Source organism: Lepidochelys kempii, chromosome 25 (genome assembly GCF_965140265.1).
Source record: "Lepidochelys kempii isolate rLepKem1 chromosome 25, rLepKem1.hap2, whole genome shotgun sequence".
NCBI classification, from domain to species: Eukaryota; Metazoa; Chordata; order Testudines; family Cheloniidae; genus Lepidochelys; species Lepidochelys kempii.
This window is the reverse complement of record NC_133280.1, coordinates 16,633,944-16,659,435: the sequence shown is the minus strand read 5'-3', so window position 1 is coordinate 16,659,435 and position 25,492 is coordinate 16,633,944. Positions and strand designations below refer to the sequence as shown.

Below are 25,492 nucleotides of genomic sequence, written 5' to 3'. Positions count from 1 at the left end.
TGTCTTGCTGCATGTGTCGTAAACATCCACTGAAGTGGTGAACTCTACCTCACCTAGGACCCTACTTCTAACCTCTGGTCTGCCAATCTGTACACCCCTTTCAGGGCTGAGGAGGGCATCCGCTATGTTGTATGCTGGCCCAGCGTGGCTAAGCGGAGCTGACTTAGTGTTCGGAAATTCATTGGACTGGCGCATCCATGGCAGGATGGTTCACTGCTGCTGGTATAAATGTGACAAGCTGCCAGCCAGGATGCTGCATCTGGATTTCAAGGCTCCATGGGAGAAAGAGACATGCCAAAATGAATGTCAGCTCAGTGGCCTTCAAGGAATAACCTGAAAATAGTTCTGACTTTTTTGATCTATGTGACTTAAACTGCTGTGCCAACCAGCTAGTGACTTTTGCAAGATGCTGTGTGTGATCTAAGAATCCTTTTCTCCATAGGACTAAAATTGCCGTCGAGGACTTGGTCTCCTCCTTTTGAATCTGAAGACCCTCATAAATATAATCAAAGTGAAAACGAGGACATCAGTGGGGAATGTTGTTCCTGTCCAAAAACTGACTCTCAAATACAGAAGGAGCAGGAAGAGTCTGCCTTCCGCAAAATGTTTGAGAACTATCTCCACAATGAGGTGTTTGTCCCCAGGTAACAAACCCTGCCGCTGCTGCTGTGTTTAGTTGGCTTTGGGGTGGGGTAATGTAAATTGACAAAGTGAAACCAAAGACTGAAGGCAGGGTTTGGTCATGTTGCCAGTCTCTCCAGGGCACTATGTCAGACAAGGATACCTACAGGGCTGTCCAGAGAAATATCTGGATGGATACGTGGCTGAGACTGGTGAAACTAGAACTCGAACAACTGATGTTACCTCAGATTTGGGAAACCCCCGTGTGCTGCCTGATCTCGGCATTCTCCTCAACCAGACCTCATAAGCTGAGAAATCTCAGTGAACTATTAAAAACCTGGAAGCTTATTTAAACTCATGTGATGCCAGAAATGGCTGTTTCTTCTGCCTGAAACTTTTTTGCAGCTTTTGCGCAATAGCCACTTAAAAATAAAAGAAGAAAAAGGGAAGTTTACCATGCCACAACCTTGTCTTTTACTGCGGTATTTGCGGTCTTCCCTGTACTTAGCATGGGAAATACCTCCAATACCATGAGGAATGTAACTGCTGTGGGTGGTAAATGGCCTGTTTTGAATGGCACACACTGTCACATTAAGTGACGTTGAATGTGTTCGCACTTCATGTGAGTTCCAGAGAATGCACTATGGGAATCAAGTTGGGGTTGGTAGTAATTTGCTCTCTAAACTATCATAATGAGTTTCAGGCATCAAATCTGTTCTTTGCTAGTTGCACTTAACCAGAAAATATTTATTTGCAGCTGCCTGACAAAGGCCTAGCTATGACAATGAACACGTTTATTAAAAGTGCAGTACTAAACAGCATTCCTCTCTGTGAGCCTGAGTAAGTAATGCCTGCCATTGGCACATGGAAGCATCTGCAGAGTCCCTTATTTTTCTATTTCCTTGCTGCTTGTGCCGTGCAAATGAGCAGGTTTCAGTGCGAAATGTAGAGCTATAGTGGGATTGCCCAGGACTCTGGGTACTCAGCAGCCAGAGAAGATACAAGCTATTATAACATAGGCAATATCCTCTTGATCTAGGCAAACAGTTCTTATAATGTGATTTTTAATTTTATTGTGCAGCCAGCCCAGGATGCTTCTCAGGCCAATTTCTGGGGTATGTATTCTAAGAAGAAACCAATAATCACGATACCACCTTGTCAGCCTGCTAAGGGAGAAACCTCCAGCCCTGTTACATTAATTAATTTACTAACACAGGGCCCCTTCATTATCATAAGCCAGCAGCAGACACAATCCTCCTGACACGCAGTCTGCCTGCTAGGTTGCCTTTTATGATGGGTTTCAGCTTGTGGCAAAGTGAATTAGAGGTTGTTTTGCTGCTATTTCTTGTATGCCAATCTGCTCCGGGGCAACTTATCCAAGGTCTGGCAGCAGAATAGGATAGGTATTTAATTCCATATCTCATTTCTGCCGCCGCTGACTGCCAATGGCCTCCTCCCTAACAGCATTGCTGAGACCCTACTTGAAAGCAGAGCCTGCTTGGTCATGAGAAGGCCCTTGTAGGAGACTAGCAGGAGGCTTGTGAAATTGTGCAGGGATGTAAGCAGAAGGTGGAAGGGGTAGTAAAGAGGGGCCCATCTCCCCACTGATTGCCTCCCTGTCTCATCTCCTCACTTCCTGTTGGCTCTCCTTGCTTCCTTTCAGCTTTTTTACTCCTCCTTTCCCCTTCCCTGTTTGTTACAGGAAACCTGTTCCCCAGGCAATGTCTGTGCCCAAAGCCATGCCCTGCCACAGACACACCCAGCCAGCCTGAATCCCACTGCTTCGCTCTTCTTTTTCTGACCCAGTCTCAGAATTCGGGCTGGGAAAAAGTGTCACAAGGACTGCTCCCTGGCCAAGTGCAAGGCAGACTGAGTGGGGGTGGGGTGGGACTTGCGTAGAACTTGTAGCTAACTTCCTTTTACATTGATAAAACAGGCTTGGGATTTCTTAAGGCACTGCCTTCCCATAGCCCCCTTCCTAGTCATCAGTAGGGAACTTTTCACCCCAGCTGCGAGCTTCGTGACTTCCTCTTGCAGCTGAACAAAGTGGTGGTCACAATCTGATGTTTTGTTTCTTCTTTATTACGTTGTTTGCTCTTGTACTGGAAAGAGTTTCACACAGGGATGAGCAACAATAAGGAAGAGGCTTCAAAAGCAATTGGGAAATGAGAGCTCGAATGTGGGTGGGGGGTGGGGAGTATGGCATCGGAAAAAAATAGAGCAAGGCTCAAATGCCCCCTCCTCATGAAGGCTCGCCTCTGAGAGAGGGCTCTATGGCTGCTACTGAGCCAATAAATTCTTCTGATTCAGCCAGGGCCATCCCTGGTGGGTGTTCCCGGGTGTCCCCCTCCTCTGGGACTGAGCACTCTCCCACAGCGCTGCTAGACCCAGCCTCTCTGGGGGACAGGGAAATCTGGGAATGGAGACCAGATCTGGGTATTTCACATAGCAAACCACTGAAGCCACCAGAATAGCCTTGGGTTGTATTGAAAAGAGAGGCTGGAATGACAGCAAGGAGAGCAAAGAGGATTTAGCAAGGGAGTTGCCTTAAATCTAGGAAGGGATAGTTAATTATTTTTGTCAAGATCCAAATGTATTCGTCAAGGTCCAGACTCCAGAGGAAAAAAACCAAACAAACCAACAACAACAAGAAGAAGTAGTAAATAAAAAGGCTTTGGGGTCTGTCTTGCGGTCCATATTTGGCCCGTGGTCTGCCTATTGACTACCCCGATCTAGGACAATAAAAGACTTGGAGTTCTTGACTTTGCAGCCTCAGAAGCTTTTCGTATTCTCTAGCATTTTAAGAGTTCTTTCTGTATTTTTCCATTCACAGCTCTAGGCGAGAGGAGAGTGCCGAGTAGCACAGCTCTCATCAGGGATATTATTGTTGTACTTGTGAAAAACAAAAACAATCTCGGACTTGGGAAACTGCTGAGTCAGCACTTTGTAAACAGTGGGGACGAGTTAAATTGTGAAGTGTAAAGAAGATTCTAGTTAACCATAAAGATTCCTTGGGGTGGGTGGGAGATGATCTGTTTTTTATTGTGACCTAGAATTGCATCTTTGAACTCTGCCTTATTGTTAGAGGGCACAGTTCAGAGCAATGCCTAGACTGGGAGAACAACAACTTAAAAAATGGTTTGTCTGGAGTTAATTAGTAATTACAGGAAGAGAAATCTAAAGCCGAGAATGTGCTGTGCTGAGCCTGCCGTTTGGTGTCACGTTCTCTCTTGCCAGTGAATTTGTCCGTATTACTGTGCAAAATATAATGTTTAATATTTGACGACATTTTAGATCTGCTTTCAAAGTGGTTGCATTTGTTTTTTCAGAAAAATAACATCAGGGAATGGAACTGAGGACTCTAGGTAAAGACCTGACCCCTGCAATCACCTGCTGCAATTTTAGTTAGCCAATCATGTGCTTGATAGTCTGAGGGTGGCAGTGGAAAGTTCAATTCAGCAGCAAAGATTTGCTTCAACAGCTTGTTGCATTTGTAAACTCTGGAGATGTCCATAGTGCTGGTTCCTTTCAGATGACTCAATAGCAAACATCACAATTGTTCCCTTTAATGTGTGATTTGGATTTTAACTGCCTGGTAACAGAGTGATCAAAAGCTCTGACTGCGGGAAACGGGGAACATGGATTCCCCTCGAGCAACTGACATTGGTTGTTTCTGACATGGCTTGGATCCCCCAATTCGTTCAGAGTTCCCAGCCTGAAATTCCTAGTTGCAAATGCGATCACAGGATTCAAACACTGCGTGTAACTGTCTTGATTTAACATAATTAAAAAAAAAAAGGGGGGGGGGAAATCGGGCTGGTGCTTGGTGCTGAATTCTAGTGAAACAAAAATGTCCCCTTTTCTGGTTTGGAAGTTAACTAGCAGCTCTCTCTTACAGTATGGAGGACTGCCAAAGTCTTGTCTGACAACTTGAAAGTCACAACAGCAAGAAGTTGAAGTAAATCTGCTAACTAATATACAGTAATTTGAAAGAAAAACTTCAGTTAACCACTACTGAATGTTACTAATGTGTGCGATGTGAGTCTGGCAGTACTGGGATCTTTGTTTAACTTTATTCTTTAAAATGTTGAAAAGAACATTCAAGACCTGCTTGGTGTGAAAGGGTGAAAATTCTCTTCATGTACAAAACAGAGACTACAGGTCTCAGAGTAGTGGACATACTCGAGTGAGCCATGAAATCAGTTTTATGAGTTTTAAATGGAATATGTACAGCACCCAATATGCTCAAACTCAGGGCTTAGGACATGATCCCATATGGTCAAAGCTACATTAAATGCAAGGTAAAGTCTTGAGTATTGCAGTCTTGTTAAGGCAGCATCCTATCTCTGTGGAACCCAGAGATTAGTAACATTGTTATGTTCAGCTGTGCTGAATTGGGAGAACTTGAGACGTTGCATACTTTGGCCTTAGCTTTTATTATTTCCGTGTACAGTTATGAAACAAAGGTAGATCAAGACCACAGGCACCACTAAAAGGTAGCGTTTCTGCAGAGACATTGAGACGGGGGTTAGAACAAAAAGTTCTGAATTTTGTAGTTTGTGCTGCATTATAAATGCACTCTACTTGCATTTGAGTTTTCAGATGAACTCTGAACTCCCAGATAAATATGTTTGAGCTAAATATGGTGAATAATTTCTTAAATGTATTGTTCTGCAGGCCATCACGAAAACGAAGAGATCTTGGCAGTGTGGCTAATGCCACTGTGGTGGTACCCACCATCCCATCTTCGCTGAATACCTCCTCTGCAATAGCACCTGAAAATGCAGAGGAACAGAAACCTTTTGAGAGAGTTAAGTCTAAGGAGTCCTTGGTTATCTCAGGTCTGCGGCATTTTACAGGATATCGCATTGAGCTCCATGCTTGTAATCATGATGCCCAAGAATCCCGGTGCAGTGTCGCAGCATATGTTAGTGCCAGAACCATGCCAGAAGGTGAGTTGCCTTTACTGAGCTTTGATTCAGGGAACTCTAATATTTTTAAATGGCAGTTTTCTCGGTGTGTTAGCTGCATTTCAGAAAATGCCTTGGGAATCTCATGCTGATGAACTGGGCTGTACCTATTGCTAATAAATATCCCTGTTCGGTGGTTAGACGAAAAATCTGACATATTGGGTTGGGTCAGGTTTGCATTTTGTAAAATATTTTAGAACTTAAAAAAAGCTTTTTCTAAACATAACTTTGTAAAATCCGTTGGTCTCAGCAAAGGCGGATGACATCGCTGGTCCAGTTACCCATGAGCTGGTGGAAAAAAATGCTGTTCATTTGAAGTGGCAGGAGCCGAAGGAGCCGAATGGGCTAATTGTGCTGTACGAAGTGAATTATGGGCGTCTTGGGGAGCCAGAGGTGAGAGCTTCTTTCATTCAGCCTCTCCATAGGTGGTACTTGAATAGGTGTGCACTTCACAACATGGGGAGATAGCTGGTAGCAGCAGCTGGGAAGTTAAATTTTCATATTCCTACATTCCCTGGACTCAGCTCCTCCATATCAAGTGTTGGGATAAGATCAGAATTGAGGCTGTTGGAAGCAGAGCCCACCAACTGCCTCCATCACTACTGGTTCGGCAGCTTTCTTGGTATGGACACATTAGAATGGAAGACCAGTGAATTCCAAAGCGTGTGTACCAACAAATGCTGTGACGCAGCTGGCAATCGTGTGGGTGCCAGAAACTTTGGTGGCACAAGCAGATTGCCAGTGATGGACGTAAACTGAATGTAGCAGCACCCCCTTTAAAGAGCTAGCCAGAATGCGATCTGGATGTTGCTCAATCTTCAAGGAGACCACATCCCTGTGGGATTTACCATGATGATGAAAGTGCCCTGGAGTGTCTCTCTCCCTGCTAGTGACTGGCTGCAGCTATGCACTCCCCTCCTGTAGGAGTAACATGGAGCACAGCTCTGCCCATAAGGTGGATCACTATAACTGCAAGGGAGGACTGGCTGCAGGAGTTCATGGAAACCCAGCTGTGGAGTTCTGTTTTGCATGATGGTGCTCCAGAAATGCAAGGCAGCCCACCCTGCCCTATTGTTCTAGTTTGTCTGGTTTCTTTTTTGCATGAACTTATCAGCCACTCCGGCAGAGAAATGTGCCCAGCCTTACCCTCTGGGAGTGTGTTCCATGATGATGGAAAGCACTACAAATTGGTGTCCTCAGCATGAATCTCTCATTTGTTAGCCTGGTGCGGGAATTTCTGTAGGGATTTTAGTGCACAGAAAGCTATGGAAACGATATAGATGTAAATCTCAGCTGCTTATTGCGAAACAATTAAAATAATAGCTCAAGGATGTAATAAATGGCAACCCTGACCCTGCAGCCTGAACTGCATGGGCAGACCCCAATGCCTGGGCAGGGTTCCAGTGGGGCTCTGCATGGGTGGAAGGGTTTGCCTACCGCGATCAAACGGCAGAATTGAGGCCCAGTACAGCCAATGGCATGCGTCCCACATGATCTAATACTACTTAACAATGAGAGGCAAACCCAGGATATACCGTTATAATGGGGAAGATCGGAGCATTCCAACACACAATTATTTGTCTCTTTGCTGTTCGGGGAACTGTGAGGGGAGAGTCCTCATGCTAATAACCTTTAAAAGGTCTCCGTGGGAGGACTTCATTTGAAATAGCTTGTGATTTAGCTTTTGTTTTCCTTTGGTTGCTTGTTGTAGCCCTGTGCTTAGTATGAGCTTCCTTCTTGGGTGATCAGCAGAATATTCCACTTGCAGAGTTAACCTTTGGACTAACAAAGCTGTTGTTCTCATTTGTTTTCTTGATCTTTGGGCAACATGTTTTTATGGCTTTTCTTTCTTTGCCTTTCAAATCCAACTCTCAGGGTGATATGCAGCCCTTCCCTCCCTGTAGTGGGCTGGGTATGTGCTGAGATTGGTGAATGATTTCATGAATAAATGGTGTTAGGAATAAACTACTGCTAGTCACTGAATTTCTTTGGGTGTTAAATATCTGCCTAAGTTATGAGCTGGTAGGAAGGCTGAAGTCTTGGCCTCTCTAACTCTCCCGCCCTTTTGTTTGTTTAAGAACTCTTCTTTTGGTGTTTTGAATGTTGATTTGATGCCAAATGAAAATCACCATTAACCAGGGTATTAGAATTCTCATCGGCTTTCATAGGAAACTGCTCACTGGCTGTAATACATCATTATGGTGTTAACTGAAATACATTTAAAAGCACCCAGGTGTTAGTGGTCTAAATAAAACCCCTTCCCAGACATCCTCCTGGACAAAGGCAGAAGGACCCTGGGGACTCATGGCGCTCTCCTGTTCTGACTTGCAGTAAATATATTTGATTGTGTATAAACAATGCAGGTGATAAGCTGCCATCCTGTGCTCTGGCTGCCTGCCCACTAGCGTGTTCAGATACATAGCAATGTCTGCTCTAGTAGACTCTGAAATCCACCCCAAATGCCAGAATTGCTCTCAGTCGTTACGTGGCCCAGACTCTCCACCCAAGTACAGGTGCTGGAAAGCTTAACTAATCTGGGCTCTGTCAGTGAGCTGTAGGTGAGGGGAGACTCCAGAATGTGGGGATAACCCTCGCTAGCAGCACCCACTTATTTACATCCCATTGGCAGAGCCAGCCCCCATGAAATCAGGTCCGGAGCAGCTTAGTGCTTTAGAATTTATAGTGTAAGCCCACCACCTGGAATCCCACTTGGAAACGTGCAGGGAGCCAGCACTGATTATGGTGCTGCACTTCCTCTTCCCCGGCGCCGGTGTCTGGGGGAGCGCTGCGGAACAGCCATGGCTCCAGGTGAGGAGGGCCTGGATGACTGCAACAGGGGCTGCACGTCAAGGAAGTGCCCGTGCGTGTTTCACTGGGCACAGGGGGAGAGAGCAGCGCTCTCGGAGTAACAGCCTTAGGGCAGGCCAGAGCTGGGAGCTCATAATTGGGGGAGGGATAGCTCAGTGGTTTGAGCGTTGGCCTGCTAAACCCCGGGTTGTGAGTTCAATCCTTGACGGGGCCATTTAGGGATCTGGGGCAAAAATTGGGGATTGGCCCTGCTTTGAGCAGGGGGTTGGACTAGATGACTTCCAGAGGTCCTTTCCAACCCTGATATTTTATGATTCTATAATCCTTGGTCACAAGTTGCTATTTCCAGCATCATCTCAGTCTCTCTAGACACCGGGCTGTTGTGCTGTTCCCCCTTTCTATTGGGGTTCAGCAGGGGCTGGACGGGGAAGATTTGCAGATTAATCTGTGGAAGGGAGGTTGGTTGTTACAGGCCTCCTGACTGTGCTGCATTCTTCAAGAGGCAGTGAAGTAAAGCTGTCATTTTCCATCCTCCTGCAGGAGGCACACTACTGCGTTTCTCGTAAGCAGTTTGCTAATGAACAGGGCTGTAAGTTACGTGGACTGCAGCCTGGAAACTACAGCGTCCGAATCCGAGCCACCTCGTTGGCAGGAAATGGGTCGTGGACAGAGCCCACATATTTCTATGTGGCTGATTATTGTGAGTTCACTTGCTCAAAGTTTTAATGTTTTAATAGAAATCCAGGCTATTCTCTGGAGCGGGGAGCACAGCACAGAGCAGGGGCCCTGGAATAGAAGTGCATGGGGAAAAATATGGTGATCTGGGGATTACAAGTGGCAAGCGCATTAGAGAAACTTGACAATCAGTCTCTTAAAAGCTGATCTATTTGCTTCACTTATTTGTTAACGCTGAGGCCACAGTTCTGGGTGGCTGTGCATTGCTTGCCTACGGCTTCGGGGCAAAGCAAACGGCCTTCCTGTGTGTGAGCTTAGAAACCTCTGGAAATGGGCTGTTTGAAACTGAAGAGCCACCTTCTGCATTGAGTTGAATAGCGAGAAAAGGACCCCCATCCACTTTGTGTCAGAAATGGCTTTGCTCTGCACTTGAGTTTGGGAGCGCAAGAAGGCAGTGGAAATGGGAGATTGTTTGGGAGCCACCTCTGGTTGTATTCAAAGTTCCCATCATCAGGGATGTTGATAAGCACTTCGATTTGCCCGCCTGTGACATGAATTAGCCAGCTAGCTGGATTGTCTGCAGCCGTCAAAGTGCTGAGGCGCTTGCCAATCTTGTTCTGGGTGGAGCAAAGCAGGTTTGGATAGGAAGAGATTCCTGCTTTGTGCAGTGTTGGGCCAACTCTGGAGAGCACCTCTGAGTCCTGTCACTTTGGCAGGATCTCATCCTGGACTCATGGGTGTGCAGGTGTTTCAGGGGGGATTTCAGTCAAGAAAAGACTAAACTGCTTGGAAGCCCATGTAACACCTCTCTCTCTCTCTCTCTCTCTCAGTGAACCCTCAGTCTAATATTGCTGTTGTTGTTGTCCCAATCATTTTTTCCATAATAATTGCTGGAATTATTGGAGCTGCCTACGTATTTGTGAAAAAGAGGTGGGTGATGTATATAGCTCTCAGCAGAACAACAAAATGTTTTTCCAAAGAGGGACACTAGTAGTTTTCTGTGGCTTTATAAAAGAGGTAACAGATTTTAGCAGAACAGCTAAATGACTTATCTAGGAAACATCTTCCTTTTGGAGATCTGAAGTTCAGGGGCTGTTATCTGTCCTGTGCTTTGGGAGTTGTTTTAATTACATGGCTGCATGTAGGCTCTAAGGGCATGTCTACATGGCAACTAGACACCTGCAGCTGGCCCACGCCAGCCGACTCTGACTTGCAGGACTCAGGCTGCAGGACTGGTGGAGCCCAGGCTCTTGGACCCTGCGAGGTGGGGGTCCCAGAGCTCAGGCTCCAGTCTGAGCCCAGAAGTCTACATAGCAATGAAACAACCCCATGAGCCCAAGTCAGCCCCACAAGCCCTAAGGCAGGGGTGGCCAACCTGAGCCTGAAAAGGAGCCAGAATTTACCAGTGTACATTGCCAAAGAGCCACAGTAATACGTCAGCAGCCCCCCATCAGCTCCTGATCCCAGCGCCTCCCACCGACTGGCAGCCCCGCCAGTCAGCACCTCCCCCTCCCTCCCTGCATCTCCCGATCAGCTGTTTCGTGGCCTGCAGGAGGCTGGGGAGGAGGTGGGAGGAGCGAGGGCATGGCAGGCTCAGGGGAGGGGGCGGGAAGGGGTGGAGTGGGGGCAGGGCCTGTGGCAGAGCCAGGGGCTGAGCAGTAGCACCCCCTGGCACATTGGGAAGTTGGCGCCTGTAGCTCCAGCCCCGGACAAGGAGCCAAATATTAACTTCTGAAGAGCCGCATGTGGCTCTGGAGCCCCAGGTTGGCCACCCCTGGCCTCAGGTGACAGAAACACGAGGCACAAAACTGTAGAAATACTGAAACTTTATATGTATCTGTCTTGCTTCCAGACAAACTGAAGGACCAACGGGGCCACTGTATGCATCCTCTAACCCGGAGTACCTGAGTGCCAGTGATGGTGAGAGCATGCTGCGGTTCTGACCATTCCAGTGCTTCACTTGGTTTTGAATTATGACTTGGGAAACATGGATCAACTTATAAAAGCTTAAAAGATGTTCTTGTCCATTCCTGGGTGGGAAAATACTACTACTAGAGCAATTCTAGGGTAGAGAGGAGGAGCTCAGTTAGTTTAAAAAAAACAACCACCCGCCTTTGGGTTGGTAATAACTATTGGGAAGTGGTGTGCTGTTAACATGCTCGCTACTTGGCAGAATAGGAACATAAATAAGGTGATGCTGGGATTTTTACTGCCTCTCTTGGCTGTTGTATTTCTCCAGGTTTTTTTGCTCAAGAATCTCTGGTACACTGATGCTTTTCAAAGAATATCTAATGGGATCACAGTCAACACCTGCATCTTTTGCATGCCTCACATTTCTCAGGGCTACTCTGTATAATCCACTGAAAAGGGTTTGGAAAGGAGTTTCCTCCCTTTCCTGCTGTAGGAATGCCTGTCAGCTTAGACAGTACACTGTATTTAAGCAAAGTACTGTGCATCCAATTTCATTGTGTTAAGGGGAGTAAGAAGGGGGCTGTTCACTGAAGCAGTCATGTTTGTCCTCTCGCCCAGGCTTCTGCAGCACAAGGCTGACAGTCTGAACACAGCAAGATTGTTTTAAGATGTTGAGTTTTAGAACAGTATCTTTGTATCCATTCTTTGTTTATATTTGTTATATCTTCGTGGAAAGTGAGCTCAGTACAGAATATTACATCCAGTACAGGAGCGGGACATGGGTGTTTGAACTTGTGAATGCTGGATGTCTGCTTGTGGATCATAATCCCCCTTTTACCTGCATTGTGCGCTTGCAGCTGCATTCTGTCACTCACCCTGCAGATTTTCCCTGGCACACGCTTTGCAAGACTCAGTCCTACTGTGTGTGGGACAGACGCTCCTCGCCTCGCCCCTGGTGCAGACATTTGTACCGGGATAAAGTGGGTATGAAATACTGCTGTCTGATTAGGCAGTGTTTCACACCCACCTTGCTCAGGTGTAAATGGCTGCACAAGGCAGGGGGTGACTTTGGCCCCCAGTCTCCAGACCAGCCCCTGTCTCGCTGAGGTGGGAACAGTGTCAAGGCCTGGGTGCTCCTGTCTCCTGTGCCTGATTGCAGAAACCTCTCTCCAGTAACTGCTCTGCTCATTGAGAAATGTCTTTCTCCACATGACAGTTTATGTGCCCGATGAATGGGAAGTCCCACGAGACAAGATTAACCTTCTCAGAGAGCTCGGGCAAGGCTCCTTTGGGATGGTGTATGATGGGATAGCCAAAGACATAGTGAAAGGGGAGCCAGAGACTCGGGTAGCTGTGAAAACCGTTAACGAATCTGCCAGCCTCCGGGAGCGCATTGAGTTTCTGAATGAAGCTTCTGTAATGAAAGGGTTCAGCTGCCATCACGTGGTAAGTGAAGTTTCTCTACAGTAAATGACTTGCTGGTGAAAATCCCACCTTCGAACTAATGTTTCTTTAGTGCTTTATAATGCTAGAGGATTCGGCTGAAAAAATGATTGAAAGGGAAGCAAAATCCATCAGTGAGAGAGACAGGCAGTGTCTGGAAAATTTGTCTTCCTGTATAATTTTCCTTGTGCTCTTTCAAACCCCCACTTCATGACAGGGCCCCATGTCCCGTGACAGCACTCTGGAATCTTGCTACAGAAGTGTTGGTGTGACCAGAGTGGGGCCAGCTATGGTCACTCAATTAGGGTGAACTGCAAAGAATGGGGAAGACAAACCCCAAAGAGCTGGTGGATATTCCAATACTTAGATTTACCAAGCCAGCATAAAACTGCTTCTTTATTACCTTCCTGGTTACTCAGAAGTCCAGACAATACAGTTCCCTTAAAAGTGATCCAGCCTCAGGCCCCCATCCAGGTACCTAAGTCAAATATGATGATTTCTGTAAATCTTATTTCATCATATAAATGAAAGGGTTCTACTAATCCCTAAGGATCAGACACATCACCTCCCAGGTTAATGAATGCTTCAGATCTTACCCAAATACACGCTACAGCCAATTCTTAATAACTAAACTAAAATTTATTAAAAAACTCTCTCTCTTGTGTATGATTAAAAGATCAATATATGTACAGACATGAGTTTAATCCATTGGGGTTCAGATTCCTAACAGAGATGGTGAGCTTTGTAGTTGCAAAGAGTTCCTTTAGAATTCAGTTCATAGGTCATAGTCCAATGTCCAGATCTCTCATTCAGGGCATACAAGCATAACTGGGATCTCAGTCTTGCAGCTCAAACTTCCCCTGATGAAACCTAAGCAGATCTGAGATGACAGAATCAGGACCCAAGGATCTTTTTATACAGTGTTCTAGCATCCACTTGACCACACATTCCTGGCTAAACAACAGGCTTTTGATGTAACCTTTTGCTTTCTAAACACCACCAGTAATTAGTTACACAAATTAACATAGGGCAGTTTATCCATTAGGCAGTCTATTGCCTTCAAAGAGACATATAGAAAATGACATTATTTTACCCAAGATTCATCCAAATGTTAATATTCCCTTTTGATCTCTGAATCAATATTTATAGTGACAGACAGGAACTGTCTGTTTACGGGTAGCATCTAAGATACACACAATTACTATTACTTCTAACAATATAGGTTTGCATTTCAAAGTTCTAGCCTATTTACCATGAATATCCCTAATTATCATTTGCATACCTTTCTAACATGACTTTAAAAGTGGGCTTTGAGTCATTCAGCCTGCAAGCTGTTTAACCCTTTCTAGCCATGTGTCACCGTTGGTTTCATTGTAAACTCCATTTTCACAAATGTGCCATGCCCAGACACAACGCTAAGGGAGAAATACCATTTCTGTTTTTCAGGTTCGCCTCCTAGGGGTGGTCTCAAAAGGACAACCCACACTGGTTGTCATGGAACTGATGGCACATGGAGATCTGAAAAGTTACCTTCGCTCCCTGAGACCTGATGCTGAGGTAAAGGTGGGAGAGAAGCGATATTGGGGGGGGGGGGGGCGTGGGGCGTGGGCATGTCATACAACAGACTGACTTGCTTTGGTCTTTAATACTTTCTGACTTAACTTCAGAATAACCCTGGCCGTCCCCCACCCACTCTCAGAGAGATGATCCAGATGGCTGCAGAGATTGCAGATGGTATGGCTTACCTGAATGCCAAAAAGTTTGTCCACAGAGACCTTGCAGCCCGTAACTGTATGGTTGCAGAAGATTTTACTGTAAAAATTGGAGGTATGTAATGTGTGCTTCAGATCTAATACTAAGCTTTAACTGTTGAGGAGGTTCTGTGAAATCCTAGACTAGTGCTACAAAGAGCCAGCTGATCTCCATTGATTTTTAACTGGCTTTAAAGTTCTTCACTAAGGTGAACTTCCTTTGCCCAATATCTTTTCCTGTTTCACCTGTTTTGCAGAAGGACCTGCAGGCACTTTGGTAAGTGGATTGTCGAGGTGAGCCTCACTGCAGCATCTACAGCTTCTACTGAAATGCAGTTAATAACTTCTTCTAATGAAAGCTCCTTAGGGAATGTCATATTATTTCTTGCTTCCATGAGAACTGTGACGGAGAAAGTATCCTATTCATGGAGCATAAACTAAAAGTTAAGGACTGCTAAAGATGTAATTAGGCCCAAGGACTAGTTTTTATGGAGTACAAACATCTAAAACAAGTTCTTAACACCAGTTAAGTTGACAAAATTTAAAAATAATCCAAACCCCCCTCAAAGCCTATCTGTGGCCTGAGGCCAGCCATCTGGAATTTCAGGCCAAAAGGAATTCTGTTTTCATCAAGAGTGGGAAGAGATCAGTCAAAATAGGGGTTAGTTACAACTGTGACAGTTTCCATTCCAGTGGAATGGTACCATGGCTGCATAATAGTTTAGGAAGAAGACTTGGGGGGAGCGGGGAGAAGGTGGAAGGTGCTCAGTCTCTAAATACTCTCAAGATAGCAGCATGACTGAAAGTTGGGGTGTCATAGGTGGAGTAATTGGGCAGCAAGACAGACTCCAAGGCAAGTGACTGTGGCTCCCACACTGCAGAGATCCAGGAGAGGATTGTGGAAGACACCAGTGGAATGAAGTAGGAGGAGTCCAGCGCTGTGGGTGCCTGACCCCGCCTTCTGTGCTGGTGCACACGGTGTTAATGTGCACGTGTTACAGAAACCGGAGTCTTTTTGGCAAGCGGCAGGGCTGGACTGGGCATTGGTAATACATCCTAACTTCTTTTGTCAGATTTTGGCATGACCAGAGATATCTATGAGACCGACTATTACCGTAAAGGAGGCAAAGGGCTGCTGCCTGTGAGGTGGATGGCACCCGAATCTCTAAAAGATGGTGTCTTTACTGCTTACTCAGACGTGTGGTAAGTTGTATTCTGCATTCCATGATGAATTGTAGCAGGATTCCTAATAGTGACATGGGTGACTTGATCGGGGTAGGGGTGGGGGTGGGGGGCGGTAAGTTCCTCAGAGAACAGGAAATTATATTTTAAAGCCGCTTCTTAAGTATATAGTGCATCTTCTAAAATCTTCCTGCCCCAAAAGTAAGCTGAACATTGTTTTTTCTAGATCATCAGTATTAGTCTGATCAGTGGTTCTGGTCTTTTCTCAGGTCATTTGGAGTTGTCCTTTGGGAGATAAGTAGTTTGGCGGAGCAGCCATACCAGGGACTCTCTAACGAACAGGTGCTAAAATTTGTAATGGATGGCGGATACCTGGATCAGCCAGACAACTGTCCAGAGAGACTGTAAGTATTAGAGGCGGGTGGGAACTGTTATGCTTCTTTGGTTAAGGTATGGCCACTTAAGGTGGCTGTAATTCTGCCCCCTTCCCACCCTGATGAATGGGGGGAGCAAAGATTAATTTTGAGAGCCACCTGACAAAGAAATGTTGTCACCCCATCCTGAGTGACCCAGAGATGAAGAGGAGAGTCAAGGGCAGCCCAGGAGACTAGAAAGAAAAGCCAAACTAAACTGGGCTGTATGATCATAAGAAGAGAAAGTGCACACCAGAGGGCGTGAAGGCCAGAACATGGGGAAAGTCTAAAATATAAATAGGCCAAAACGAAAGGCGTCTCCCATCGCTGCGTTTTAATGCACAGTGATTCACCTCTGCAGAGTGATGTGCTATGTAGGGCTGTGCTTGCTTCTCTGCAGTTCCTTCCAAGTGGCTGTAAATGCTGGGGAGAGGCTCATGAATCAAAAGGGGGTGGGTGCTCCAGCACTGTAGAAGCTGTCTGTAAATCAACACCTGCCTGGCTGACCCCTGGTCATACGTCTGTGTTAGACAATTCTACCTGGTTTGCTTCTAGGCAAGAGTGGTGGCCACTTTCCATGGATTAACTTTCAGGAATCCCTCATCTGGTGAATGGGAAGGGAGGGTGGAAAGTGTCTTGTCTTGTGCTTTTTCCTGTCTCTCAGGCATAGCAAGGGCCCTAGTTAGTCTGTCCTCTCCTGTGGTTTTGTCATCCCATCAGCATTTTATCCTTGCCCAGCATGTGCTCAGTATTTGCTTCTGTAGCCAACCTCAAGGGAGCACTGAAACTCTCCTCCCAAATGATGGGAATAACAATGGGCTTAACCCCCTATGGCCACTCAGGTGGGGGTTACGAAGAGAGTGATGGTGCTTAAGATCTGGAGTGCTGAATGTCATGCTGCCAATAACGAGTCCTTCTAGAATGAAACTTGCAGGGTCTCAGATAAGTTGCTAGCCCCAGTGTTTAGTGTTAAAAATCGCAGTGGAGCTGTTTGTGTCCTGCTACCCAAGTCTAGCCAGCTCTAGGCTGCATGTTGTCTGACGTGTTAGCCATCATCTTCCAGAGCCTGCATTTGAACGTGAACAGGACCTGGGCTGCCCACGGGAACAGCTGGGAGGAGGAGTGGCAGGGCAGGTAGAGATGCGAGGGATGGGGAAAGGGCAAACACTGGAGGTCAGAAATACAGGGAGGCTCAAAAAGAAAACCTCTTGTAGAGAGAGAGAGAAAACATTAAACAGACTTAGAAAAAGAATAAAAAATGGTTTAAATTGGCCATGAGTAAATTGAGACTGGAAATTAGAAAAAGGTTTCTGATCATTAGAGGAAGGAGGTTCTGGAACAGCCTCTCAGTAGAAATAGTGGGGTATAAAAATACAACTGAACTAGTTTTAAAATGGAGCTCAGTAAGTTTTATGAACAGGGTTATATGATGGGTGTCCTGCAGTAGCAGTGGAATGGGCTCCATGACCAGGAGGTTCTTTCCATTCCTGTGTTTCTATAATTGAATGAATCTGAGGGAGTCATGGGCCCTGACAGACATGGAAGGAGAGGAGCATGAGGCTATAATAGGAAAAGTGGAGACCAGGAAGAGAAACTGGAGAGGAAGAGAAGAAAACATAAGAGACTGTAAGTTGAAATGTTCGACCCAGGAATCAGAGAGTTGACAGCCATCACAGCGTGTTTGTCCCAACATTGGTTCGGATATTAAATTACACCAGCCCCTACTCAGGTCTGTGCTCGTAAAAGTGATTCCCAGATACCGACTCTCTTCTTTGTCCCCTTTCAGGCATAGCCTGATGCAGATGTGCTGGCAGTACAACCCAAAAATGCGCCCTACCTTTATCGAGATCATCGAGATGCTGAAGGAGGACTTGCACCCCAGCTTCCAGGAGGTCTCATTCTTTTACAGTGAAGAAAACAAACCTCCCGAGACAGAGGAGTTCGAGATGGACTTTGAGAACATGGAGAGCATACCCCTTGACCCTTCCTCCTATTCGCAGAGGGACAAAGTCCTGGGGCGGGACAATGGGCCCTCCATGGGCCTCAAGGGGAACTATGAAGAGCATATACCTTACACTCACATGAATGGTGGCAAGAAAAACGGGCGGATTCTGTCCATGCCTAGGTCGAGCCCTTCCTAACACCACCTCTTTGGCCCAAGAGTTGTGTCTTTGCTTTTCCCCTCTGTGAATCTCAGGACTCTCGTTGTTGCTGCCACAGCGTATGACATACAACTACAAACTCTCTGTTCAGATTTTTAATCATCTTATGATTAACAGACTTTTTTTGACAAGTTAAGTGGTTGTCAATGGACTTATCTGTGAACATAAATGGAAAAGGTTTCCATGGTGGCTGTCCCTTCTGTAACCATGGTTCAAAACAGGAACTAACCTTGTAAATTAGGTTGAAAGAAGAGAATCCACATTTGCCAACAAAGGAAATGAAAATCGATGATGTCTGAGCTACATTATAAAAGTGCAGAGCAAAACTTCTGCAGGACATAAATGTTCTCAGTAGAATTCCAAGCTTTATGGCATCCTCTTCAGAAATGTTTTTCACTACAGCCGAAGGATTTTAACACCCTTTAATTGGACACGCCATTTCCTCAGATTGACCAATAGCTGCTGCTTTCATACTTTTTTAATGAGTTAAATCCGAGTGTGTGTGTGTGTGTGTGTGTGAGCGCAGTATATATACATGGGGTGTGTATATATATACAGATATACACTTCTTTTGTACATACGTTTTGTATGTTCTCACAGAAGCTTTCCTCTTCTTGGAAGTGTGTACTTCTCTCTTTCCCAGTTTCCTGGAGTGATTGAACCCTAAACAGATTATTTTTGTACTAAGGACTCTTGGGAGTAGTTTTCTCTCATTAGCATATGAGGAAAAATATGCTAGGAGCCAAAGGAGTAGAAATCTGAGATTTGTGGCTACTTTCAAGACCAAACAAAACAGAAACCCCTGACTGGATATCAAGCTTTCTGTCCTTATAGCATTGACTATATATATTGTTTGTTGTAACATATTTAAAGTGTTTTTAGTTTTAAATGTTAACTACCATATAAATTATTGAGTGTTTATGATTCTTTTTTGGGGGAGGGGATTGGGGAGTTTGTTTGGTCTTAAAGTGGTCCATGGATTTCAGAATGAACTTTATTTTAGCTGATTACCCTCTTAGGAACTATGAAGCACATGTTAAGTTTGTACTTGACAAGGCTTCAAAATATGGTTTCATGATTTATATCACACAGTCAGCCAGCTCCAGCTAAAGCCCCAAGATAAAATAGTTTGGACTTGAGTTGGTTGGCGGGGGCTGACAGACAAAGCATTGCCTCAGCCTTCCGTCGCTCTGCTACTTCACTTTCTTTCCCTTCCATGTGCACTTTTCCACAGACATTGGAGAAAACGGCGCCAGGTGAAAGAGCAAAATCTCTAACAGAACAACAGACACTAACCCAACCCAGAGCAGGGAGTGCCTGGCTCCAAGAGTGGAGCCAAAGCTGAACGTGCCTGTGGTGAGCTAGTCTGTGCCTGTCTGCAGCCTGCGCGGGCATTTGGCCTGGCAGAAGAAGTGGGATTTTGGTGTTTTGCTGAGATACCTGCATCATGCCCCATGGATAGTTACAGGGCCATTTTGTTCTTAGCCAGCGCCTCCAGCTCTTCAGGATGCTAACTTCTGTGTTTTGGGATGGGCTTTGTTTGGCTGCTGTTTTGCATAAAAGGCAAAGCTGTTTAGCTTAGGGTGTTAGAAAAGCATCATGAAACTACATGTCTCCTACAGTGATGAAAGGATGTACTGTCAGGGAAAGGGGCTGAAGCAGAGGGGAGTGAATGTACTAATAGGCTTGAAAGAAGCAAACCCCTGGATGTTGCAGGCCATTGTAATGCAGGTGATGGTTTCAAAGGGAGACAGAAGGTGAAAATCAGCAGCTTTTCTTTGTGGACAGCTCAGGGAGCCATGACTAACACAGTGACTCCGTGAGTTCCCTGTGCTGGGAGTAAATGGTTCAGTCCTGGCTCATCTGGGTGTGGCACTAAGCATGTCGGTGTGTGGCTTGTTGCTCCAGACCACGTGCGGCTGCTTCGTCCTTCCCGCATTTGAAAGACCAATCACTGAAAATAAAATAAGGGTTGGTGCTAATAGGGAGCACATCACTGATCCCTCCCTGCTAACCCAAAACTACAGACACCTGGTAGTATGGCACCTAGATAAAGGATTATGGACTTTCTGCACCTTCTGAAAGGAACAGCACCCCCTTATGTTTGTGAGGCCTGACTCAGTTGGGACAAAGGGAGAAGGTACAAAAAGATTGTTCGCAAAATTAGATCCAAAATGTATTGTGTAAATATGAGGCCAGAACTTTACAGTTCGAAAGGCCTAGCTTGCATTCTTGCTTTACAAAATAGTAACTATTTAGCAGCTCTCCGCTACACTGCAGGGAAGAAGTATTCACACACTTTTCTAATTGAGAGAGGTTTTCTTATTAGGAAAATTTTTATTTATTTTAATATAAAATCGCTGTAAAAACCATTTTCTTTCTTAAAACATACAAAACGTGTACATTTTTATCTTTGAAAACTAGGCAGGAGGGTGTGGTGGGGTGTTGTTGTTTTTTTTGTTCTGTTCTGGCACAGTCTACCTCAGTGTCCCATAAGGCTGTTGTTAATATTGTGCATCTCTAGACTGGATGAAATATTCTGGTCTGGACCTATTATGAATTGGGGAAAATCAATATCAGCTGATTCCAATACGAGGGACCATTCACCGGTGGGATGGGAGAACAGCTAATCATTATTTATCACTTAACTTAAGCAGTAACGACCAAAACCCTATTTGTGGCTCCAAGTACAGTACACAATGGCCAAATTTGACTGATGCAATCCTCTTAGTTCTGCTATGATCAGGAAAATATCCTGATATGGACAAAATAGTAATTTCCAAGGCTAAATATTTTAAGTATTTGGACGTTCTTCCTGATGCAATGCCCTGAAGTAGAATAAATGGCCTTTGTTTGGAATAGCATGTGACCAGTGTGGACCAGATAATCAACAGTGCGTAATAGATCTAGTTTGAGTTGGACAGCTTGGATCACGTCCATGTTCTTAATTTATACCAGTGTGAATCTGGAGTAAACGATAATGAGATGTGACCCCTAAAGTACAACTTTCTCACCATACTGTTGCTTTAGGAACATTGCAGAATTGAAGTGATTGACTCTGGCTATTATTGGCACTGTAGAAGACCTTATATGTACAAAATATTGGAACCCCGTATTGGGTTTGGCTAGCTTTAGTTGATATTGGTTGGCCCTGTGTAGTGCACATGACTTGCAGTGTCCAGCTCTTTGAAGAAGGCAGGGAATATATACTGTGTTTTGTGGTCCAGGCAGTCATTCACGTGGCATAAATACATGTTCCTCACATGGGTTACTTCAGACTTCTTTTCTCTCTCTCTCTCTTTCTCTCTCTGCATGCGTGGGTGCGGGGGTGGGTGTTGAAATCTAGTTCCTTTTTTTAAAAATCAGCTGTTACAGCACTTAGCGTTTAAAGCTGATGCTTGCTTTCCTGTAGAGGTGAGAAGCACAATTGAAAATGCTCTGCTAAAGCCCAGCCTTTGCTTTGGAGAATCTTCATTTTTAGCCCACAGTTGACATTGTGGTCCATACTGTTGAAATTATCATTATCCTGAAGCGTGTTGGGGCTCAGAAGGACCCTGGCACTGTGCCTTGCTGGGAACTACTCCTATAACACCAGCCAAGAGGCAGCAGGGCCCATGCATGAATATAGTTGATGTGATCTGTGTGTGGTGGACAAAAGGTTCTAGTTTTGAGCTGTTCCTACTAACTCATTTGCAGAAAGGGCGTTAGCAGTAATTGGCTTGTTCCTGGTCCCTGCGGAGCTGTTGCTTTCATGAACTTAACAGATTCATATGGGAGCTGAAAATACTGTTACTGTAACAGAAGCACAGGCAGACACTGAGGGAGAAATCCTGCCCTTTGCGAGAGGCGAGGAGGAGAACAATTGTCCAGGACCCAAGGTGGAATGGCTCAAACTGAGCAGTTGCAGCACGCTACTGAGAAGCCCTCTTTCTCCTTGTCCAGAGCATGTCTCTCTGGCTATCATTGGTACCGGTGACCACAGTAGATGTCAGGATGGGCCCCCTTCCTAACATTCACCTGAGAACCCGTCCTGCTGCCTTGTGATGCAGGTAGGAAGTTCTCCACATCCCCCACTGCAAAAGGCGTCCAGCCCCACAGTGTAACACTATTTCTAAAGCTAGCAAAGCAGAAGAGATGAGCAGTGAGTCCTTGTGCACTGCTGTCTTTCTGTAATGCAAACGTTAAAGCGTGAGAACAGGCCGGTTTCTCAGAAACATTTGCACGTTAAATTCAGTTGCCATTTCCTGAATGCCTCTTGCGAGGCTGGTGGTACTTCACTTGCAATACAGCACACCTTGCACTGCAAAACCTATCTGCTAGGTTCAAAAACGTCTGTTGTGGCTGCTTGTAAATATTCTATCGTTGTAAAATAGAAGAGCTGATTATCGTAAACTAACTGTGCCAGCAGTTATTAGGTTAGACATGTGACATGAAATAGACCAAGCTGCAACTTCACGATCTTTCTTACATTGAGTAGGAAAGCAGCTACATCAGATGGAAAAAGGCTGCTGTCAGGTTGCTAAAGGGTACTTTGGATTATGGGTCGTATATCTGTTTCCTGTCAAATTTGTATTGTAATAATGGGACACTTTTGCTTAATTTTTAGTATGTTGCATATGATGATGGTTTCTCTTTGGAAAATCTCAAAGTTGCTTCCCGTGCTATTTACCTAGAATATGATGGAGGAGGAGGACAGGAGTGAGGTAGATACTGTGCCAATTAGCCTTGAGCCTCATTTTCTTGGGGGAAGGGGAGAGGAGAGCAAATTCCCTCTTGAATGTCACTGTGCTATGAAGAAGGGGCCTTGAGGAGCACTAAGCCTTCACTACAGAGCTGGTGCCTCCAGATATTACTGAGACTATATGCTTGTTTTACAAGTTAGAAATCAAACCAAAATTTTTTGTGCCATAAATGTTTGCTAAAGAGGCTCATGCTGGGGCCCCATCAATCCAGGTGAGATGGGTTCCGAGGCTCTGCTCTGGCATCTTGAATAATACCAGAGGAAGCAAGAAAACTGCAGGAGAAACTTTGATCCTCTTTATTTCCTAGCCTGCCTCAAAAGCCACCTGACTAAACTTCTCTTGGAACTTCTTTTTTACTTGGAGACTAGGTGGGCATGTTTTATGTCACGAGCTAATTGCCTTTGAAAGCACAGCTGGTGCCTATCAGTGTCCTAGGAGTAGTGTCCAGGGAAAGGAGCTGTTGAATGAATTGGAATCGAGGAATAGTAACGTCAGAAATACATAAAGTCTCTGAGATAAGATTAGTTGTTGTTTCTATGAACTTAATAAAAAGGCCAATTTTAATTTATCTTCTGCTTGGCTCGATGTTAACTCTGCTTGCATACTGTACACAAATGTTGATGTAAGAGCATTAACATGCCTCAGCCTGTTCTGTTTTGGCTTGCCTTGTTACGAATATCATAAGAATGAGGCCAACAGTCATTTTTCCCTTTGGAAGAATTTGAATATTTGAAGGCAATTTTAAAACTTCTGTTTTTATAAAAACAGCTGCTGCCATGAAATATGTCCTTTAAACACAAAAAAAACAACTGTTCGTGTCCTTCCAGAAGATAAGCACTTATTCTTGCAGTTTAACAAAGGTACTGCACCACAAAGCAAGCTATAAGAGTACAGGTGAAGAAGTGGTGAGTTTTATATTGTATAATAAAGTTAGTATTAATTTTTACAGTGTTACTCTTTCTTTTGTCAAAGTAGTTGCAGTCAGCAAGAAAGAACGTTCCTGAAAGTCTTTTTTGTTCTTAACTCCCTAAATTGTCCAAAAGCCTAGTAAGTGATTCATTTCACTCATTCTAGAAAATCATGATTGATGGACGCTTTGGCCCAGACTGAACTACATGCCTAACTTCTCAAAGTACTTGAGTAAATCTCAGTGACTTAAATTAAGGCATGTGCTTGAGCAACTAGCTGAATTAGGGCCAATATTAACACCCTGCAAAGTATATTCTCTGTTTAGCTCTGGCTTTGTGTTACAATGAATAGAAAAATCTAGGTTGAATGGGGAAATACTGACTCAAGTAGAAAGTCCTTGCATTTCTCTGATGTACTATCCCCCTCGTTACCAAAGCACTCTTATTTAATTTAAATTCTCCCAGCAGCACCCAATAACCGTTCAGCACACATTACTGAATATTTACCCTACCCGACCCCGAAAGATGGATTTTTAGGGAGGCCACTTTTGACTTTGGAAGGTTGAATTAAAATTTTAAAATCCTACTTAAAATTTAAAGCTTTTACCTTTAGCTTTATGTGGGGTGCAGAATACACTTGTTCAAGTATCAAAACAGTAGTTTGTGTTTGAGGAACTATGCAGATGTGGGTACTGGTCATCAGCTTTATCAAACTCAGCCAGAAGTGGGTATTGTTCTGCTTGTACCTTTAAATAAACTGAAGGCAAATTCAGTTAAATGTCAGGTGAAGTTCTGTGAAGTCTTTATATTTTCTGTGTTTAATCTTGCTGCTCCTGCCTTCCTTTCTGCACACAGAAGGTCCCAGAATGCTGATAGTCTTGCAGATACCTCTTTTTTGAAATAAAGTAAAGGATCAAAATGTGCCATGGTTTAAAAATAAATAAATAATAAATAAAAAAAGCTTGATTTATTTTTTCAATGTTTTCATATAAGAGCCAAGCAGTGACAAGTATAAAAAATACCGTTGAATATTAAAAATCTTGCTGTGTGTAAAATATTGAACAATTAACTGTTTATATTAAAATTCTGAATAAATTATCCCAGAATAACTCTGGTAATTTGTGTCTCTTGCTCTCTGTGCAGCACTGAATGCTGCTTCACCACATTAAAGCATTAGATTCACCTCTTGGAATAAGCGATACTTTCACTGGCAAAATGAATGGTGTTAAGAAAAAAAAGGTCATACTTGCCAATTTATAGGCTTGTGGTTTGAGGTGTGTTTAACTCCTCTGCATAATTGCTTGTGTGATCTGTCCTGGGTTCTGTCCTTAGGGCAGAGGAGTGTGTAGCGTGAAGCCATTAGATAAACATTGGCAAGAAGGAACGCCTTCTGCCCGGAGACGTCTAGAGCCGCCGTTCTGTTACACCAAGGGGAAAATTAGTGTTTGGTTTAGTTTGTTTTTTCCCCCACTGTTGCCTTTTAGAGAGAACTTGTCCCACACAGGCAGGTTAAATAAGACTGTTCCAGGCACCTCCTTCACGCCTAACCACAGAGTTGATCGAACACGCTGATGACCCATCAAGTCTGGTGTCCCATGACAGGCAGCAGGCAGCGCTGGATGCTTTAGAGGCTGATGTAAAACCATTTTATTTATTCATTTATTTATTTTTCCCACTTGCACCTTGTTTTATTTTTTACCAGAGGGAGAAATTTCCGTCCTGACCCCAACTGGAGATCAGCTCCAGCCATGAAGCAGGAGGATTTATAGTTGCTGTTGTAATTGCAGATATTGTTTCCTACTCAGGTAAGTAATGGATCCTGCTTTGCATCTTCCTGAGTAGTAAGCCTCAGTTGTCTCCTGTGCTGGGCAGTTATACACTGTGTAAAAAACATCTGCTTCCATTT

At 44.6% G+C, this 25,492-nt stretch overlaps 1 protein-coding gene across 5 annotated transcripts in view; it reads left to right on the top strand.

Moving 5' to 3' along the window:
* INSR (insulin receptor) overlaps window positions 1-23,624 on the top strand; it is a 103,127-nt gene extending 79,503 nt beyond the window's left edge. For 4 of the 5 annotated variants that reach the window (XM_073323797.1, XM_073323799.1, XM_073323800.1 and 1 more), the window contains exons 10-22: window positions 443-644; window positions 3,951-3,986; window positions 5,299-5,573; window positions 5,842-5,984; window positions 8,940-9,099; window positions 9,905-10,004; window positions 10,927-10,994; window positions 12,202-12,431; window positions 13,875-13,985; window positions 14,096-14,255; window positions 15,253-15,382; window positions 15,631-15,765; window positions 17,561-23,624. In XM_073323797.1, coding sequence (XP_073179898.1) covers window positions 443-644; window positions 3,951-3,986; window positions 5,299-5,573; window positions 5,842-5,984; window positions 8,940-9,099; window positions 9,905-10,004; window positions 10,927-10,994; window positions 12,202-12,431; window positions 13,875-13,985; window positions 14,096-14,255; window positions 15,253-15,382; window positions 15,631-15,765; window positions 17,561-17,915 — 2,105 coding nt within the window. In that variant the 3' untranslated portion in view covers window positions 17,916-23,624. The remainder of the gene's footprint in view (window positions 1-442; window positions 645-3,950; window positions 3,987-5,298; window positions 5,574-5,841; window positions 5,985-8,939; window positions 9,100-9,904; window positions 10,005-10,926; window positions 10,995-12,201; window positions 12,432-13,874; window positions 13,986-14,095; window positions 14,256-15,252; window positions 15,383-15,630; window positions 15,766-17,560) is intronic. The other variant, XM_073323798.1, reaches the window with a different exon arrangement.
* The last annotated feature ends 1,868 nt before the right edge of the window (window positions 23,625-25,492 follow it).